This window comes from Lontra canadensis, unplaced genomic scaffold (genome assembly GCF_010015895.1).
Source record: "Lontra canadensis isolate GAN:19392208 unplaced genomic scaffold, GSC_riverotter_1.0 scaffold9, whole genome shotgun sequence".
Classification (NCBI taxonomy): domain Eukaryota; kingdom Metazoa; phylum Chordata; class Mammalia; order Carnivora; family Mustelidae; genus Lontra; species Lontra canadensis.
This window is the reverse complement of record NW_022631003.1, coordinates 2087458-2108235: the sequence shown is the minus strand read 5'-3', so window position 1 is coordinate 2108235 and position 20778 is coordinate 2087458. Positions and strand designations below refer to the sequence as shown.

At 37.8% G+C, this 20778-nt stretch overlaps 1 protein-coding gene across 1 annotated transcript in view; it reads left to right on the top strand.

Annotated features, from left to right (window-relative positions):
• Positions 1-20778, top strand: part of ACSS3 (acyl-CoA synthetase short chain family member 3) — a 149802-nt gene that overhangs the window by 54897 nt on the left and 74127 nt on the right. The window contains exons 5-7 of the mRNA XM_032854687.1: positions 1086-1226; positions 11595-11675; positions 11755-11850. Coding sequence (XP_032710578.1) covers positions 1086-1226; positions 11595-11675; positions 11755-11850 — 318 coding nt within the window. The remainder of the gene's footprint in view (positions 1-1085; positions 1227-11594; positions 11676-11754; positions 11851-20778) is intronic.

Below are 20778 nucleotides of genomic sequence, written 5' to 3'. Positions count from 1 at the left end.
AAGGATCCTGAAAAATTGGAAATGACTCAGCTTTTCTTAATCCCTCAGGGTCTCTGGGCTTCACGGGGGATTGCCTTGATGAAGAGATGGTTACATAAGCTCTTTAGTGGGTGGATCTTACCAGCTTTCACGGAGGAATGGGTAGCCTCGCCTGGGCCTAAACTAATCATTCACCAAATGTAAACTTCCTGACGTGTCATCTGGAGCTTAGTTAACATTTCAGAAAATAATCAGACGTGTACTGAATCTTAATTCTACTTAAATAGCTGTGACTCCCCATTAGAATAAATTTTCCATAAGCCACTTCCTTACTCCTTATCTAGCTGGCTCGTTTTGTTGGCAGTATTTTAAGTAAAGAGGTCTAATGTCTTTTAATTGTCTCTGACTAACTCCTGACTCTGTTACCATAAAGTTTACAACACAGAGCTTGGTTCGAGGAACAAAAAAGAAAACAAACATTTCTACCATATTAATGGATGACTAAGGTGGAGGGAAAATTGGGTAACATTTTAGATATGTCACATATGCTCATTAATTTTCAAAACGAATTTTTGCTCTTGAAAAAGCAAAAGTGGATATCTCCCTACTCCTGAAAATGATTTAATATTTTCTCATTTGGAAAGAACGGCCACAGTATTAGTTCTAAATTGCCGTTGTATAAAGAAACATTTTAATGGGTTAGTTGACATTTCATTATGAAGACTTTAGTTCCAAAATAAAAGAAAAAAAAGTTAGAAAAATAGATAGGGGTTTATAAAGTTAATACTGTACATATGTTTATGGAAAACATGAACCTCTGTTGGTTAAGCTCTGTTGATGAAAACATGACTGCATCCCCTTGGATTTCTTAAGGCTATCCTTAGATTAGAATAAAACCGTTTCTTTGGTCAGTTCAGTGGAAGCCAACATCAAACTTTTTAGGAATATTTTTAACTCATGACACTGAAATATGTAGTCACAAATCTGATATTTAAGTCAGATTTTGAGTCAGATACTCAGACTAATATGGGTAGATTTAGTCAGTTGCCATTGTTCTGAGGTAACGTCCTTTGTTCACTGCGTGTTCCTGTATACTTCCTGTGTAGGAGACAGTTCCTTTGGCTCCAGGTCGTGACCTTGACTGGGATGAGGAGATGGCCAAAGCACAGTCACATGACTGTGTTCCCGTTCTTTCGGAACACCCCCTGTATATTCTTTACACGTCCGGAACAACGGGGCTGCCCAAGGTATTCATGCTCTCATGGATAAGTATCTGTGCAGTGGCCGATTTCCTGTCCACTGAGAATATTTGATGACTGACTGAAAATGCAGACTGTACCTGGAGGGCTAGGCTTGGGTACTTTATATCTTAAAGGAATGTTGTGTTTAAATCTTGAAAAATATTAATTATACTTAATGTCAAACGCTCTGGCCCAGTCTCTTCCAGAATCTTCACATATATCAGCAAGTTGCCATTGCTTTAGTAAACTATTAAGATGAATGGATATTTGATCAAATGTCAGTGGGTTTAATACAGTTTTATAAAACTGTGTTTTAAATTAAATATTTTTATTTTCTAAACTGAGATATAACTTTTGTAGAGTAGGGAATTGATTTTTGATCTAAGGGAATTTAATTCTTTGCTTTAAATGCAAGTTTGAGAATTGACCTAGACAGTTTCAACAGCATGCAATTTATCCAGAGTATTGAACTGTGCGATTTGCAGCACTGAAGACATCCAAGGATTTTTGAATCTGCTTACATGAAAGATGTTTTCACAAAACAAAGATAGAAGCATCAATATTTTTGAAGGTGTCAGATAACAAATAAATATCACTTTTGCCTGTATCTCCAACTAATACCGTTTCTTCGTAGAACTTCATAAAAGCTGACAGTGTCATCTCCCTATTCATTTTCATTAAGGAGTTCAGTAGTCATTGAATCATAAAATTTTAGTGGGGGAAGGGACTTTCACGATCACTTGCATCCTGGAGAATAGTGGCCTCTTTATTAATATTTGATTTCGGTAGCATCAGAGCTCTGAGAATATAATTTGTTAATAGTCTTAAAATAGTTGTTCCATTTGATTAGTTTTTAAAAAGAAAAATTAAGATGTTCCATAAAAAACTCACTTGCTTGTAAAAAAGGAAGCATTTGGTAGGGAATATATTCTCTCTGAGGACAGAGACCGTGTTTTATTATATTTTAGTCTCCTGTTGTGCTTTGTATGTACTTAACAAATTTTTGTGGAGTGCATAAATAAATAAGTAAATGCGTATACATAAATATATTTGTGTCATTGTAGAATCAAACTCTTAGGATTTCTGTAACAACTCTGGTCATCTGAAAAATATTCCTTCATGTTGATGACTATGCCTTGTTCCAGAGGTCCGAATGATCTTCTGCACCTAAACTTTTTGCAATGATCTTCTGCACCTTTTGCAATTATGCATTATGCACCAGCCATCCAGAGGCTAACTGAATGTTTGGCCGTAAAATACAAGGGGATTCAGAAAGTTATAATCTAATAGAAAAGTATCAACATGAGAGGAAACCCCTGACCCTGAAAACACAGTATAACCTAACTAAATAAAAAAGAACCCTCCAAAAATCACTTTAGCTCCTGTAAGCCTGAAGGATTCTTATAAAAACCTTTGTGACACTTCAAGATTTTAAATTACCCTGACCTTCACCATGGCCTGGATGGGCATCTTTATAGCAGGAAGAGAAGAGGAGCTTGTCGGCGACTCAGAATGGACTCAGCCAGTGTGGTAGAATGACATTAATGTATATAGCATCAAATTTGGAAAGTGGTGGTTCCTGCTTCCAAATAAAGAAGGGTCCTAGCTTTCCCAGGTTTTGTCTGGGTCAAGAACTTCTCCTTGGAGTCCTAGATGCCCAAACTGAAGATCGTTTAAAGATTCAGTCATTCTTCTTTTCTTCCTAATGTACCATCCTAAAGATAATCTATTTCAGATGATAGATCTGTATGTCGAATTCAGCTCCGTTCAACATACATGTATTGAGTGTTCCTTCTGTGCCAGAAGATAGGAGTGAACCACAGTCCCTTCAGTTTGGTGGGTTGAAATGTATATGAATGCAGGTGGTACAAGATAGACTGTGATCCTTGTTCTAAAAGGACAGCACTCTCTCTCTCAGGGAAAAGATGAGATTGAATAGTGTCTGGAGGATTACAGTCAATAAATTCAGCAAATATGACTGAGCACCCAAATATGGGTCTGGCTCTCTTTTTAGAAGTATAGCAAGGACCTAAGCATGAAACAAAGAGCTATGGAATATGTGAAAAATGTTATGAAGAAAAATAAAGCAGGGTAATGGGACCCAGTGGTGGGAAGAGCCAGATAGCTGTTCCACCAACGAGTGGTCAAAGAAAGCTCTTATAAAATGACATTTGAAGGATGACTAAAACTTCTTCATAGAGTGCCATCACTGAAAGAAGGGTATTATAGGCAGAAAGGGTTAGCATACACAAAGGAAGGAGTGTGCATGGAAGTTTCCAAGATGGCTAGTGCACGTGGCACAAGTGAAGAGGAGAAATGACGGAATTTATAGGCAGGGACCAGACCTTAAAATTTAGCCAAGAAGTTTAGGTTATATTCTGTATATAAGGAATGGAGGCCACTAATGCTACTTAAGCGGGAGAGAAGAGTATGAAGGAAGGTAAGCCTTTGCAGCATTTTGCTGGGAAGTCAGACAAGTACACAAAACGGAGGCAAAGAGTTTCATTGTCAGGCTTTTAGGACTTAGGGTAGCACACTTAATTGAGAGAAATCAGATTTTGTTCAAAGATAGTGAGGCAGAGGAAGGGTCCAAGATTTGACACCGAGAACACAGGAGAATGGTTTTGAATATTTACTAAACACAGGAGGTGGTTTAGGGCAGGAGAAACTGAGAGTTTGGAAACACATTGAATATGATGCCTCTATGGGGTGTTAATGTGGAGATGCCTCGTGAGGTGTCGGAGGTGAAGGTCTGGGTCCAAGAAGTGCATCTGGGTTGACAGATAGACCTTTGTCGGTCTTCAATGTAGAGTTCTGGTGTTTAAGCATGGGGTGTGGAGGTTTTGCAAATTAAGGCATGCAGAAGGGCAAGAAAAAGTTGTCTCTCAAGGTCCCTCAGAACTATTTCCTTCATCCCTCTAGTGCACTTTAGAATTTCAATTGTATTGAAATTATACACTGTCAACAAATCTTTATGCCACTATTCTACCTTATCCCTGCTAGTTTTTGTTTGCTTATCTTCGTAACACTGCATGTTCTCAGAGTTCTTAGAATATATTTCACACATCTTTGACTCCACTGTGTCACCATCCTAAAAACTGGGCCATGGTAAATCCTCAGAATATTTGTTAAATGATCTTTTACTTCTCTAGTTAGTTCCCAGACTCCTCTTTATTCATAAGATTCTCATTTCACTCTCGGTAGGTATAATCAGGATTGATGGGATCTGAAATTTTAATATTTGGATTCCCAGAATAGAAGTATAGGAAAGATGAGCACACATACATTTATGAAGCGCTTAAGCATAAATTTCATGTCATCCTATAATTTGTTCTCTCAATCTTTGATCTTCATGAGGAAAAATAATGTTGTGAGCCCATAAAAAATATTCTGCTTAAAAATACTCATTTCTCATAGGCACATCGAAGACACACATAAGGCAATCTGTTCTTTGGTTAGAAGTTGCAGATATATTTAGGGTATATTTGCATCTCTGCATCTGCCAACCCTGGATTTGTCAGGTTGCTGCAGGAGAGGTTAATCTGTCAGCTGCTGTAAATATTCCAGCAGCCACAACTGAGCTGCTCTGCATACATTTCTGCGGTATTGTGGGCCTCTAGCTTCTTCAGTTCGGGAACCTGTGTTCAGGGTACTTCAGAGTACTGCACGATGGAAGAATCCCTCATCTGGATGGGGGGGAGGTCCTTTGGGGAAGGGGAGATTTAGTGATGGTTGTATGTATCTTCTTCCAGCTTGGTATCGTGAAGGGACAGTGATCCTCACATACGTGCACATGCAGAAGGAACAAAAAAGTTCAGTGCAAAGCAGAAAAGGAGAGCAGGAGAAAAGGGGAAGGAAAGCAAAGGACAGAAAGGGTTGAAAGGATTGAAACCATGAGAGGACGTCATGCTAAGTGAAAGAAGTCAGGCAGAGGAAGACATACGGTATGAATTCACTTATGTGTGAAATCTAAGAAATGAAACAATACAAAACAGAAACAGACCTATGGATACAGAGGACAATCAGATTGTTGCCAGAGAAGAGGGGCAGAAGAGATAGGCAAAATAGGAGACGGGGATAAAGAGGTATCATCTTCTAGTTAAGAAATAAGTAAGACACAGGGATACAATGTATAGACTATAAGGAATATGGTTAATAATATGTAACAACTTTGTATGGTGACAGATAGTAGCTAGATTTATCATGGCGATCACTTCCTAATGTACATGAATATTGAATCACTATGTTGTACACATGAAACTAATACAATATTGCATGTCAAGAGGACTTCAAGAGGAGAAAGAGCAAGCAAGCAAGCAGCAAGGAAGCTGAATGGATAAAGAAGATGTGGTCCATATATACAATGGAATATTAGCCATCAGAAAGAATGAACACCCACTATTTGCATCAACGTGGATGGAACTGGAGGGGGTAATGCTAAGTGAAATAAGTCAAGCGGAGAAAGACAATTATCATATGGCTTCATTCATATGTGGAACGTAAGGAATAATGCAGAGGACCGCAAAGGAAAGGAGGGAAAATTGAATGGAAGAAATCAGAGAGGGAGACAAACCATGAGAGATGCTGGACTCTGATAAGCACTGGGTGTTATACGCAGCTAAGGAATCATTGAACACTACATCAAAAACTAATGATGTACTGGCTAACTGAATATAATAAAAAAATTTTTGAAAAAAGACAAGAAAGAAGCAAATGAACAAAAAAGAGAGGAAAGTGTGATGGGAAAGAGGTAGGCTTTTGGTCCTGATGTGCATTTACAGAATTTATGTCACCTTTATTCCTACATGTTAGGTGACATTCATATTTCCTACCCTAGAACAAAAAACAGGAGAAAGTCAAATAAAAAAAGCAGTGAACTTTTTTTTTTTTTTAATCTGTGGTACAGTTAAAATGCTGAACTCCCTATACCTTGGCCTCTTATCTCACAGTTGTTCAGATCAATAAAAATTATATTGCTGCTAAAGTGTCCTCCGTAGAGGCAGCTTCAGAGGCATCCGAAAGCCTGTAGCAAGAGACTTTATGTTTGATGCACTGTCCCAAATGGAACCATCCCATTTCGGCTAATAAGATTCACTAAGTTCTACAAGTTTCAAAGCTTTCTCCTGAACAAAGAAGACTGTTTAAAACAAGAATTGTATTTTTTTTACATGTGCTTATTCACTCAATGTTCACATATTCAGTCAACAAATCGACTACATGCCTAGTCCATGGCAGTGACCCTGCTGAAGATGAAGAGCCATTCTCAGGATAGGGGGAAAGACCTAGCCCTCGGTCAGGCTGGTCACTTCAAAGATGTTTGCTGGCCTGGGAGCCAGGGAAGAATCAGGAGAGACACTTAATTGTGGGATTGGGGACAACTTCTTAGACGTGGAACTTTCATGATGTCTTTAAGTACTTCTGTGATGAAGTAGGAGCTAACCAGGTTCAGGGAAGAGGTGGGGGTGGTGGTTCATTCTAGAAAGAAGGGATATCAACTATAAAGCCATTACAAGAACCAGATTATTGTTGATCTGTTGGATTTTTTAAGTAATCCGAACTGTATCTTTTATTTCTCAGTTCACTTAATCCCAATCATCTCATAATGGATTTCTTTTACTTAGGTAAAATATTTCTTTACCCTTTCTTCTTTTTTTCCCTCAACTTGTCAGGCCAAATTGGAACATGCATGAGCACACACATAAATGTATATATTTACACATATATGTGTGAATAAATACGTATGGATGTAACTATGCATATTTGTTTTGTATAAGCCTGTTGCAGAGTAAGATGACAGAGGGTATCAACTTAGAAAGTATGAAGTTTTGTTGAGTACTCCAAACTTCTCTTACTTGAATATTTTAAGATTTGCTTTTCAGATTTCTATAGATCAACTAAGAAAAAAAAAACACACCACATTTTTAGGATGAAGAATCCTAAACTCTCAATCTTATCACACTCAGTCTTCTTCTGGTAAAACCCATACTGTTGTGTATTTTTCCTAAGTGTGGCAACACAAACTGCATACCACACTTGATACTGACACATGTTTTCTTTCCTATTTTATGTTTTACTTTAATGGCCCCATTCATGATATTTTGTGGTTTTCCTTGTTTTCAAAGGCAGCTCATTAAGCTGGAAATTATAAGGACCATCTGTGATGATTCTGTGGTCCTATTCATGGGTGACTAATAACCATCCTTTAATTTTACCTGTGTGGATTGAAGTTTTAAAATGCTTATATACATTAAACATGTAATGTTATTGTCATCGTTTTGCATGTTTTAAAGGCCCTTTATGTTGTCTCCTTTTGCATTTTTTAAATGATTTTATTTATTTATTTGACAGAGATCTGTCAGACAAAAGGCAGAGAGTCAGGCAGAGAGAGAGAGAGAGAGAGAAGCAGGCTCCCTACTGAGCAGAGAGCCTGATGTGGGCTCAATCCCACGGCCCTGGGATCATGACCTGAGCCGAAGGCAGAGGCTTTAACCCACTGAACCACCCAGGTGCTCCCCTTTTGCATTTCTGAGATAGAATTCACTTTCATGTCTTTATTTAGGGTGTAGAGTGTTATTCCCATCTGGAAGTCTTTCAAGTTCCTCAGAAGGCTTTAAGTGTTATGGCTAATACTACAAATACCAGAACAGTATTTTGGCAGGTTACAGGGCTTTTCTGACAATATATTAGTTCATCCAATGTTTTTATTTTTAAGGTAGGTAGAGTATAATTACATAAGTATAAGTACATAAGGAAAGTAATAACAGATATTCAAAAGAGTAAAATGCAGCATGCTTGGGCTTTAGGAGTAAGTGCTGACATTAAGTATTTTTACCTCATACTCAAGATTTCAAATTTTTTTTTAAATGATTTTATTTATTTGTCAGAGAGAGAGAGAGAGACACTGAGGGGGGGGGGAGAGAGAGAGAGAGAGAGCGTGCAATCAGAGGGAGAGTCAGGCAGAGGAAGAAGCAGGCTCTCCGTTGAGCAAGGAGCCAGATGCAGGACTCGATCCGAGAACGCTGGGATCATGACCTGAGCTGAAGGCAGATGCTTAACCGACTGAGCCACTTAGGCGCTCCTCAAATATGTTCTTTTTTTAGAAAAGATTTTATTTATTTATTTGACAGAGAGGGAGAGCACAATCAGAGGGAGCAGCAGAGGCAGAGGGAGAAGCAGACTCTCTGCCGAGCAGGGAGCCCAATGCAGGACTCCATCCCAGGACCCTGGGATCATGACCTGAACCGAAGGCAGACACTTAACTGACTGAGCCACCCAGGCACCCTCCTTAAATATGTTTTAAAAGAGTTTTTATTTTCTGATTTATTTTGATTATTAGAATATAATTATTTCATTTTTGAGCATGATTTATGTGTTTTCATTGGCTGAACAACGTTTCTCTTACATTTTAATTATCATTACCTGGAAAATGTGATTACAAATAAACAAATGAAAAAGCTTTATCATCTTATTTTTTAGTCACATATTAATATTAACAATAAAGAAATTCTCTTTCTCAACCTAATATTTTCATTTTTATTTTACTTTCAAATTCTATGAAAGATCTACATGAAGATGTAGAATGGAATTATGCAGATTTTTTTTCCTACACCATATCAAATACTCCGAAAATTGATAATTATTACCCAAATATTTTGGAGACAAAGACCAAGTTTCAGATCTATTACCTAGATTAATGAGTGGTAAAATAAGACTTAACAGAAATTTTTATACTCATCCTTAAATAAAAATAAGTGGATACCAAAGACCAATGAAAAACAGACACCATGGCTTTTCTCTCTCTATTAGCTCCATTTTAATTGTTTTTCATAAGAATCTTTGATGGCAATGTTTAGTCGTTTTGACATTTGTAGCTTTTGGGTGGTATTAGCACGGGGAAAAATAAAAAGCAAAATTGCTAGAACTAAGGAAATATTTTTTTAATAAGATCCTAAATTAAATTATAGATACTTTATAATTTTAAATGCTTAATCAGGCATGGTCTCATTTTTAAATCCCACTTTTTTTGGCATCAAATGGATGCACTCACCATTTTCTGGGGAAAGGAGCATCAGGTAATATCCTCTAAAGAAGGGTATAGGATAAAGTCTACTTGGGAGTTAAATAGAAATTTGATAGCTTATTCCTTTAAGTTATCTTTTTTAGTTTTACAAATGAATTACTACTCATTTATGGTTTTTTCTTGCCTTTTCTTCCTTTTTATCATTCTCGGTGGATTCATCTTACCTTCTATACCGTATAATCTAAAAGTGTACCCAGTTATAGTAATACTTAGAATTATTGATAACAATGAGCTCTAAATGCAGGGACTGGTAGATGGAGAGAAAATTCTGAAACATATTAAATGAAATCATTACTGACATTACTTATCACTGTCTACCATAGTATATAGATAGCATATTATCCATGAAAAAAAGCTTCACTTTTTCCTCTCTACAAAATGAATAAAAAATTTGCAAGTTGATGACTATCAAATTCCTCAAGGTATTGAATCATAAGAAAAGATCTCAATAAAACAAACTAAGGAGTGAAGTTCATGGAGGACAGAACAGAATATCCCAAGAAAAGAACTGCTGCTCAGTTTGCATGGGAGAATGTATGTGGAAACCTACTGGCAGGGACTAAGGATTTCTAATACTCCAGTGTTGATGGAGAGAGCCAGCTGCATGCTAACCATGTCATGCAACATAGAAAGTAGCTGTGAGATGCCAAGGAAGCTGCGTGAGACATTCGCCAAGAGACCAGGTGTTTCTGCACGTAGATAAAATGTGTTCTACAGCTGGATACCTCTGTTTTATTAGTGGTACCTGAGGAGAGCAGCAACTTTAGTAACTAATGGAAAGTCAGTTTGTTTTTCATTTCTCTGATTCATGTACACATGTTAAAGCTTCTGAGTTATGCCAGAAAGTTCCAACTGGTAGTATGTGTATTAATTAGGGCCATGTTTGCCTTTAGGTACAGTAATTATTTTCTGCACAGAGTAATAATAATTGCTCTTCTAAAAGAAGCTTCAAAGTTCATGTGAGTGAAATATAGCTTGTTTTTTAGCAAGCATTCACGTGATCATTCTGAATATTCACATGGTTAAGCCTTCTTAAGCCAATGTTGATTAATGTTTATAGTGAAGCAATAAATGCAATTATTACATTTATCATCAGCTTTTATTTATGGTGACTCTTGTGCTAGTGTTCAAACATTAATCTTGTATGAAAGTTGAATATGTTCCACATCATGGAAAGCTGCTAGACACTGGCCCATGAAAGCTGTAATACTGTGATGTAGCAATCCCTACTTTTTGCCCCACGTGCAAAATAAGGCAAATGTGTCAGCCCTAGATCCCACCCAGGAGGATTGCTTTGTCAGAATTGCAGAATTCATCATTAAAGAATTGTTTAGCTCTAATACTATACTGGCATAATCCCCAGTATAGCATTGTAATGAGGCTCCTGTTAGAATATGATTTTGTTTCCTCTGAGCATCCTATTATTATGTAATAATATTAAGGGATAGCCATCCTTACGTTAGCCTGTGTTTGAAGGACACAATTACTTTTGACTTTTCTGTGCTCTTAATTTTGAGAGTTTCCATTTTTTATTTTTTTAAAAAGATTTTATTTATTAGGGAAGGACAGAGAGAGAGAGAGCTTGAGGAGGGTAGGGTCAGAGGGAGAAGCAGACTCCATGCTGAGCAGGGACCCTGAATTTGGGACTTGATCCCAATCCCGGGATTCCAGGATCATGACCCGAGCCAAAGGCCATTACTTAATCAACTGAGCCACCCAAGCACCCGAGAGTTTCCATTTTTGTTCAGGAAAAATATCTGAAAATGTAATGTTGTTAATTTATATTACCCTGGAAAAAATATTTATTTCATGTGATTCTGTGAGGTCATTAAGTTTTCTTTAGAAAGTCATGACTGGTCTGTGAGAAAGGATTCTACAAGTACACTGATAGAGACAAATTTTTCTGTGTTTATGATTGAGGGAGCCAAATAAATATTTATGTAAATACAATTATATGAAAGCCAAAGTAGTATGTAGTTAATAGAATATAAAATAATTTAAACAGGGGCGCCTGGGTAGCTCAGTGGGTTAAAGCCTCTGCCTTTGGCTCAGGTCATGATCCCAGGGTTCAGGGATCGAGCCCCGCATCAGGCTCTCTGCTTAGCGGGGAGCCTGCTTCCCTCTCTGCCTTCCTCTCTGCCTCCTTGTGATCTCTCTCTCTCTCTGTCAAATAAATAAATAAAATCTTTAAAAAAATAATTTAAACAGGAACTCTTTAGGATGGATAATGTGAAAGCAAAGAATCTTTGAACCAATTGGTTGGTGATGTTAACTTCACGTTTTCTGTCCTTCAGGGTGTTGTGAGACCCACAGGGGGATACGCTGTGATGTTAAACTGGACGATGTCTTCTATCTATGGACTTAAACCTGGAGAGGTAATCATGGTTTTAAATTCACGATACAGCACATTTCCCTGGTGAACATGTATGTATTTTATTATTTCTTGTTTTTTAGGTGTGGTGGGCAGCCTCTGACTTAGGCTGGGTTGTCGGACATTCCTATATCTGTTATGGACCCCTTCTACATGGGAACACAACAGTTCTGTATGAGGTAATAAAATGAAATTAATACCACCTAAAGATAATTATTTTTTACCGAAACTTTTAAAGAAATAGTGTCTAAGTGGGAACAGAAAAATTTGGATCGGGGGCAGGAGACTTTTTTTTATATATTCTTCCAGTTAAAAATATGATTTCAAAAAGAGAAAGGGATACAGAAAATAATAGCCACCACTTAAATTGTGTGACTAAAACCAGTAAAAGTTATTTTATGAAAAACACATACTAATCAGCTTGATGTCTATCCCGAAAGGATTTCTAGAAAGTATTGTACTAAAGTTATTGCAATAGAATAAAAGGGTTTTTAAAAAATAATCATTCCCTTTGAAGTAAACAAAATAAACCTCCACACTGAATACTTATAATGAACTGTGGTATGGGCAACATAAACGCAACAGAGCTGAAGGTGCCATTCTAAGTATTTATATTTGAAAGTATTAGGTTGCCTTTAGAGCTGAAGAATATATTGTTGTGCATTTACCGTCAACCTTTTATTATTTTTTTAGTTTATTTGAAATAAATAATAGGGGCTCAGTTGTTTGTCTTTATCCTGGAATGATGTGCTCAAGAAGAGTAGATACTTTATAAGTATTTTTATATAAAAGATTAAATATAATAACTACATTCTAAAACCCTTTATCTGCACTCTGGTTTCTTTAATACACTGTGTAAACATCTTCTTTTCTTTCTGATAGTAAAACAAAGCTTTTTAGACCTTTGCCCACTTCTAGCTATCCCATCTTTATTTTATTCTCCACCAGGCTCCTTGAAAAAAGTACCAAATCCACACTGTGTGAATTTCATATTCTTCTAGCTGCTCTTTATCCCACTGTGGTGCAATTCCTGTCGACATCACTTCCTAGAATCTACCGCAGCAGAGGTCAACATTGACTTCATAAATGACCAAGTCAAAGGTCTTCAGTCTGATTTTCTTTTCACTCTCTCAGTGCATCAGCACGCTGTTTCCTGCAAGTAATTCTCTCTCCTCTTGAGCTCCATGCCCTCTTGCTGTTGTACTGTTTCTCCTTTCTGGCATAACTTTTCCTGTGTCTTTCCTTACCTGGTTAATTCCTACTATGCTTGGAAGACTCTGCTTAGATGTTACCATCTTTTCAGTTTCCTCATACAGCCTTTGGTTTTGTTTTGTGCCTTTTCTGTGGTTCCAGCTGCCCCCTGAGCATATGTCTATCACTGATCACTGAGCCGAGCATACTGCTTTGATATTATCCATTTATATCTAGTAGAGCGTGAGACCCTCCGAAACCAGTCTTGCAGCACAGTGCATAGCACACCCTAAACGCAATGAATTCTCATGAAACCACATTGAGCTCCACTTCTCTGTTCTTCTCTCAGACAGCTTGACTTCCTTTCCTCTCTCAGTTTCTCTTGTTTTAGTCCTAAACATTAGGGTTTATAAGGGTATTATTCTTAGTCTTCGTTTCTCATTCTGCTTATATTTTGGAGGTAATCTTCCTGCAGTTGGATTTGAGTAGTACTAATTCAACCAAGGTTTCCAGCTACTCCTGTCTATATCAGAGCTTCCTGATGAGCACCAGCTTACTGGTAGCCCATCTTTGGATGGTGTGTACACACCGTATGGTCAAGATGACGTGAACTGAACTCACCATTTCCATGCTTCCCTGCAAAACTCATTTTCTTTCCACGTGCTTTCCATGTACTCTGTAGTTTTGTTAATTGTACCTGCATGTACCCAGCCAGTCCTCGGAACTAAGAATTAAGGAGTGATTCAGATTTCATGATCTTTACATATCACACCCTATCACTCATTATACTTTGTTGAATTTATGTTTTAGTACCTATCAAAAGTGTTCTCTCTCTTCCCTGCCTCCTGCCATATATTCAAAGCTGATATTCAGCCAACGTGCAGAAGTATGTCATTGACTGATACATATTCTGTGTTTGGCTTCTGATCTGACTTGCGCCTGTGCTCTCCAGTTGTATATTTCAGGTTATCATCTGATAATTAGTCTATAGCACGTTCTAACAGGTGTTTCTGCCTTTAAATGCCCTTCCAGGATACCTCTATTCTACCTCCAATTTCTGAGCTTTCCCCACTTATAATTATCTGTCTAAAATGCAAAAGCCAACATAGAACTTGTTGCCTAATATCCTTCAAAGGATTGAGTTCTGCTTTTGCAAAGATGAAAATGACATACTTTTCTCTATTCCTCCTTCCAATTAGAACTAAAAGTCACAAGCATGTCTAGAACATGAAAAGACAGAAAGGTAGACAGAAGAAGGGAAACTGGTTTTAGGGATCTTGGGGCCCAAGGATCAACATGGTGCTAAGACCCCGGGTTTTAGTTTTTCTGTGTATATTGTAGATTTCTGCTGAAAAACCTGGCAACACAGAAATGCCAATGATAACAACAAAAAAACTAACCCCAAAACTAAACCAAACACACACACACACAGAGAGAGAGAGAGAGAGAGAGAAGGAAAAAAGAAACACAATCTCTTAAGCCAAAGGAGTAGGAAGGGGACAACCTAAGTAAAACACAAAACTTTAGATGGCTCTACTCTAGGAAAACACCACAGAAAGACCCACGCTGTCTCTCCCCGCCGCCCACCACCACCAAAAGCTGAGTTTAGACTTCTGCATTTGTCGAGCTGTAAGGAGGAACAGTAACCCTCCATCTTCCCGTAGGGTGTCAGAGAAGTTTGACTAGGGAGCCAAGACTTCTATCCCTGCCTAGTAGTAATGAGGACCCCTCAAACTTGCAATGACAGATAAGCCCATAGGAGTCTGGACTTAGACCTCCTCCCACCAATAATGAGGTACCCCTCTTCCTCCCTATTGGGGTGATTTTCAGAGGAGGCCATGCAGGGAGCAGTAATAGGGCACATTTACCTCCCCCGATCAGGGAGTTATCAGTGGAAGCCCACTGTTGGAAGTGGAACCCAGCCAGCAGCAGTGAGAAGCATTCTCCCAGTTGGATATCAGTGGAGGCCAAACGAAGTATCTGGATTTCTAACCCTTCCTGTCCCTTCCTCGATGGAGTGAAATTAAAGTAAAGCCATCTGCAATGAAAGATGTCAACATGAGCCAGTTTCCTATTATAATATATACAATATCCAAGCTTTGATGAAAAAAAAAATTACCCCTCATTTCAAGAACTAGAATGACCTCAAGCTGATGAAAAAAAAAATGATACAGACCAACACTGAGATGGCAGAGATGTTAGAATTATCTGACAAAGATTTTAAAGGAGGCATGATAAAAGTGCTTCCATATGATATTTGAACATTCTTGAGAGAAATGAAAAAATAGAAGGTCACAATAAAGGTATAGAAATTATAGAGGGCAGCCATATGGAAGAAAATTACAATAACCAAAATTAAAACTCATTGGATGGGGTGGGTGAAATAGGTGAAGGGGATTTAGAGGTACAGACTTCCAGTTGTCAAAGAAATAAGTCACAGAGATGGAAAGTACAACATAAGGAATATAGTCAATTATAATTCAATAATGTATCATGACAGATGGTACATGAGTGCACTTCTCGTGGTAAGGATCATGTCATGTATAAACTTATCAGATCACTGTGTTGTACACCTGAAGCTAATATAACACATTGTATGTCACCTATAATTCAATAATAAATTAAAAAAAAATAAAAGCCCAATGGATGGCCTCAATACGAGAATGAAGAATGCAGAGGAAAGAATCAGTGAACTGGAAGAACAATAGAAATTACCAGTCTGAACAAGAGAAGAGAATAGCTGAAAAAAAAAATTAGCAGAGCCTCAGGGACATGTGGAATGATAACACAAGATCTAGCGTTTTTGACATCAGAGTCATGAAAGGGGAGGAGGAAGGGAGGGGCCGAAAAAGCACTGAAAAAAAAAAAAAAAAAAGAAAATTTTCAGCTTCTTAAGTTTAGCCAAAAACATGCATCTTTCGATTCAAGAAACTGGGTAAACTTCCAAATGGTTAATCTACGGAAACACACATGTACGCGCGCGTGTGTACACACACACACACACACACACACCATAAACTTCTGAAAGCTAAAGACAAAAAGTCATCTTGAGACTTCGGAGAAAGAAAGGATACCTTCCCTATGGGGGAAAGCCATTTTTTTTTTTTCTTTTTTTAGGATTTATTTATTGAGAGAGAGTGTGTGATTGAGTGTGGGGTGGGGGCAGAGGGAGAGAGAAAATTCTCAAGCAGACTTGCCACAGAGCCTAACTCGGGGCTCCATCCCAGGACTCTGAGATCATGACCTGAGCTGCAATCAAGAGTCAGCTGCTGAAGCCAGCTGAGCCTCCCAGGCATCCCGGGAAAGCCATTTGAATGACAGGGTCTTTCTTCAGAGGCCAGAGGAAAGTGACACAACATTTTTCAAGTGTGGGAAGAAAGGAATTATCAGTCCAGAATCCTATATCCATCAAAATATACTTTGAGAATAAAGAAGTAATAAGGACATTCTCAAGATGAGGAAAAACTTCAGAGAATTTGTCCCCATAATCCTCCCCTAAAGGAATGGCCAGTTCTTTTTTTTTTTTTTTTAAGATTTTATTTATTTATTTGACAGACAGAAATCACAAGTAGACAGAGAGGCAGACAGAGAGAGAGAGGAGGAAGCAGGCTTCCCGCTGAGCAGAGAGCCCGATGCGGGGCTCGATCCCAGGACCCTGAGATCATGACCTGAGCTGAAGGCAGAGGCTTTAACCCACTGAGCCACCCAGGCGCCCCCAGAAAAACATTTTAGAAAGGAAGAAAAAAAATGTTTCTTTTTGAGGCTGCGTGATTATCTATGTAGAAAATTATGGAACATCTGAAAAAGTCATAATGAACAAGTGAGTTCAATGAGGTGTCAGGGTACAAGAAGAACACACAGATATGAACTGTAATTCTGTATACTAACAACGGACACCTGTGACTCTGAAGGGCATCATGAGGGATCCTTAAGGAGTGGAACTGTTCTGTGTCTCGACTATACCAATATCCCAACTGTGATGATCAACTACAGTTTTGCAAGCTGTTAGCACCGCAGAATACTGGTTGAAGGGTGCATGGTCTGTTTTCATGTGAATCTACAATTATCTCATATAAAAAGTTTAATTAAAAAATTAAAAAAAAATAAGCCTTCAAAGAACTCTTGTCTCTTAAATAACATAATTCAAACTCATTTGCCTGATCCAACTGATGGATCGTCATCTACTTTTGACTGTGTTTCAAGTCTTATCTCTGATTCCTGGCCTCCGACTCAGCTTCCCACTTAGAAATCCTATAATACTGGCATTTATATGAGCAGATCTGACAGGGATTGAGTTATTCCTCCTAGTGAAATTCCACTTTTCTCATCATGTTGCAAAGTGGTCCTTTTTCTTAAGGGACCAAGTTAAATATCATCTCCTCTCTGGTATTTCCTTTGCTTTTCCTCAGGCCAATGGAGGTGTTCTCTGTGCTTCTGTTATACCATCTCGATTTCTCTGACCTTGCAGATTCAGTGCTGTGATGCTAGAAACTCTGAAGACAGGAGATGTTTGTCATTTCTGTAAACCACCCCCCCCCACCCCACCACCCTGTGCTTTGCACAGGGCCTTCCAGGTGGTAGGTAAAATTTGTTGTGTAAATGAACCATTTGTCAAGGGATTAGTTGACAACTTGAGCTGCACAATACAGAGAAAAAACTTACTTGCTCGATTAATTAAAATAAAACTAAAATAAACTGAAAATGAGTTCTGACTTGTCACCAGTCCAGCAAGTGAAAAAAAACATTTATTAACCTCCACAAAATGATCATCCTCCTTTGTCCCCTAATTTTAGGTGCATTATCAAATTAATCTTATTTTATTTTTGTCTGATAAGTGTTTTTTTATTTAGGAAGTTAAAATCTCCCACTAAAAATTAAAAATACATTCTTTTCATAGTGAATAGAATAATATAACAGATCCCTCATGGACCTTTTCTAAAGAGAAATAAAGTCATATACAGCTCAGTATGTTCAAAGTTTTATCTTCATTTTTATTTATTTATTTTTTTAAAAGATTTTATTTATTTTTTTGACAGGCAGAGATTGCAAGTAGGCAGAGAGGCAGGCAGAGAGAGAGGAAGGGAAGCAGGCTCCCTGCTGAGCAGAGAGTCCGAAGCGGGGCTCGATCCCAGAACCCTGAGATTGTGACTTGAGCCGAAGGTAGAGGCTTTAACCCACTGAGCCACCCAGGTGCCCTATTTTCATTTTTAATGAATTACAGCATTTCAGAGCTATAAGGTAGATAGTGAATTGGTGAGTGTGATGATATTCTTATATAATGATGAATTTTGATTTAACAAAAATTGATGTTCTGAAGTACTAGTTCATTATGTGCCCAAGTCATCTAGAGTTCATAAAACATCTCTCTTATTGCATGTAAGTCGTTCATGATATTTTATGAATGAATAATGAATGAATCCTTTTTCTCAGCAAAGATCATTTTTTTTAATATTCTGGAATTTAATACATACCTATAACTGCATTGGCTGAAAAAACTCAAAAATGGCTATCTCTAAGTTGGAAAATCAGTTTAACTTCTGAATATGTTGAGAGTCACCCACCTGAACTGAAACAATGTGTGTTCCAACAGGAACTCTTCAAGTGGAAAATACGATTTTCGTTTCTGCTGTGGAGGACACACAGCTCTGCATGTGCAGGGCGAGAACATTGGAAATCCTGGCTTTCTGCTTTGGCTATAGCTTCCCAGTAGTTACCAAATTTGTAACACATTTCTGTTTCTTTCATTAAAACAAACAACAACAACAACAAATTCCACAAAAATTCTCAATTCCCTTATCCCCTTGCAGTTAGAACACTTTCTTCATCTTGGAAGGCTTGCCTTCCTCCACAGTCCTCCCCTGTTGGCATCTGTCGCCATCATCCCATTATAGCAGCTTTTGATAATTTCCCTGGATATCTCTATTTTTCCAAATGCTAATGGGCATTTTCAGTCCTAATCACTCTTGGCTTCTCAACCCTTGAAGGTTGTTGGATCTCTCTCTTCCCTTCTAAGACACAGCCTGCTCCTGTTTTCCAGAAGTTTTATAATGCTCTTTCCTGCTATAGGTTTTTGCCCATTTGTTGCCTGAAATATATTCCTCAGCTCAAGTGTCTCCTCCTCATGGAAGCCCTCCTTGACCTCTCTGACTAGGTCAAATCTTGTCCTTTCTCGTTAGCGCCTTAGGCTTCCCCCGCTGGCTTGGATCCCAGATCCTGTTTCATGTTACTTTGTAGGCCCCTTTGATTTGCTTGTTTGCCCCTGTCTGCTCTAAAGTCTGAGAAGAAATAGATTATCGTAGTGTTTTCTCACTGTCAATTCTCAGCTACTAGCCTTTTTTTTTTTTTTTTTTTAAAGTATAGAGGCACCTGGGTGGCTCAGTTGGTTAGGCATCTGGCTCTGACTAGGGTCATGATTGCTGGGTCCTGGGATTGAGCCCCGCATTGGGCTTCCTGCTCACTGGGGAGTCTGCTTCTCTTTCTCTCTCTCTCAAATAAATAAAATCTTTAAGATACACATACACATACACACACACACACACACACACACACATATGCATTAATACATGTATCTCACATATAGTCATTTATGACATAAGCATTATGTCTCTTGAATTTTGTCCAGTGCCAGTTGAGAAATACACAAAAACCTGGAATATGCATGTAATCAGTAATAGGTGTCCTTAGCTTTGCTCTTGACATATGTTTGGTTCTAATAAATATTTGTTAAATAAATGCCTGGATGAAGATCAGAAAAAGAAAAAAAATAAAAACCAACAACTTGATTTTGTAAGTCAAGACTATTTTCTATGACGAAGGACTATGTAATTCTAGTTATCTTTACCAGAGAATTTAATGAACAACTTAAATAATAGGCTATATTTTTTTTAATAAGCAAAGATTTACTGTTATTCATTGAATTGGATGCATTTGAAGTATGCAACTCTAGAAGCCAGTTTAGACTGACCAGTTAAAATATGTAAACCAATTCTGAACAATTCAGTCCTTATTTTTGAGAGGAAGAAAATAAGCAGTGACTTTTTGGAAATTTACTTTATTAATGGAGCTGATTCCAACAGACCTAACCCCAATAACATACAGACCAAGACATATTTGGTACAGCAGTGTTGTCAGAGTAGAAATGAAACAAGCAACACTTTAATCTAGGAACCTGACGGTAGAAACAAATTTAGCAACCTGGTATGTGTGTATCTGGTATGTGTCGGTAAATGATGGTTATACTCAGAGATGCTTTCTGGCTTCTTTCTTCTGTTTTGTATTTGTCCCCTTTAACAAAAAGCCTGTCATCTGCAGAATCAAAACCCAACACTTCTTCTCAAGGTAAAGAAAGCTGGCTGGGCCCTCTTTATTCTTGTCTTTGCTTGGGTACTAATGGACAATGTGTATCTTGTGCACACATTTCGATTACATGATACAGTGGAACCCAGGCTTCTGTAATGACAGTAGTGTGGCTAAGCAAGAAATCAACTAACTTGACAAACATCTCCCCATTATAGTTCTTCCTGAGCCTTTTTATTTCTGAAGTGCCCATTACATTATCTGCTCTTTCTGATTTGAGTCTTCTCTCTTCCTAGTGAGTACACCTAAAAATTATTCAATTTTTATCTTCTCAAACAACTCTTAATTGTTATGTTTTCTATTGTTTTTATTAACTATGTGATTTATTTCTTCTCTGGTCTTTATTATTTCCTTGTTTCTGTGAACTTTGGTCTTAGTTGTTCTTTATCTAGTTCCTTGAGATGTAAAGTTAGTTCCTTTTAGATCTTTCTGTCTTTTTTTAATGTCAGGATTTACTGCTATAAACTTCATGTCTTTGTATCACTTTTGCATCCCCTAAGTTTTGGTATGTTGTGTTTTCATTTTTATTTGTCTTGAGATACTTTTCAAATTTTCTTTTG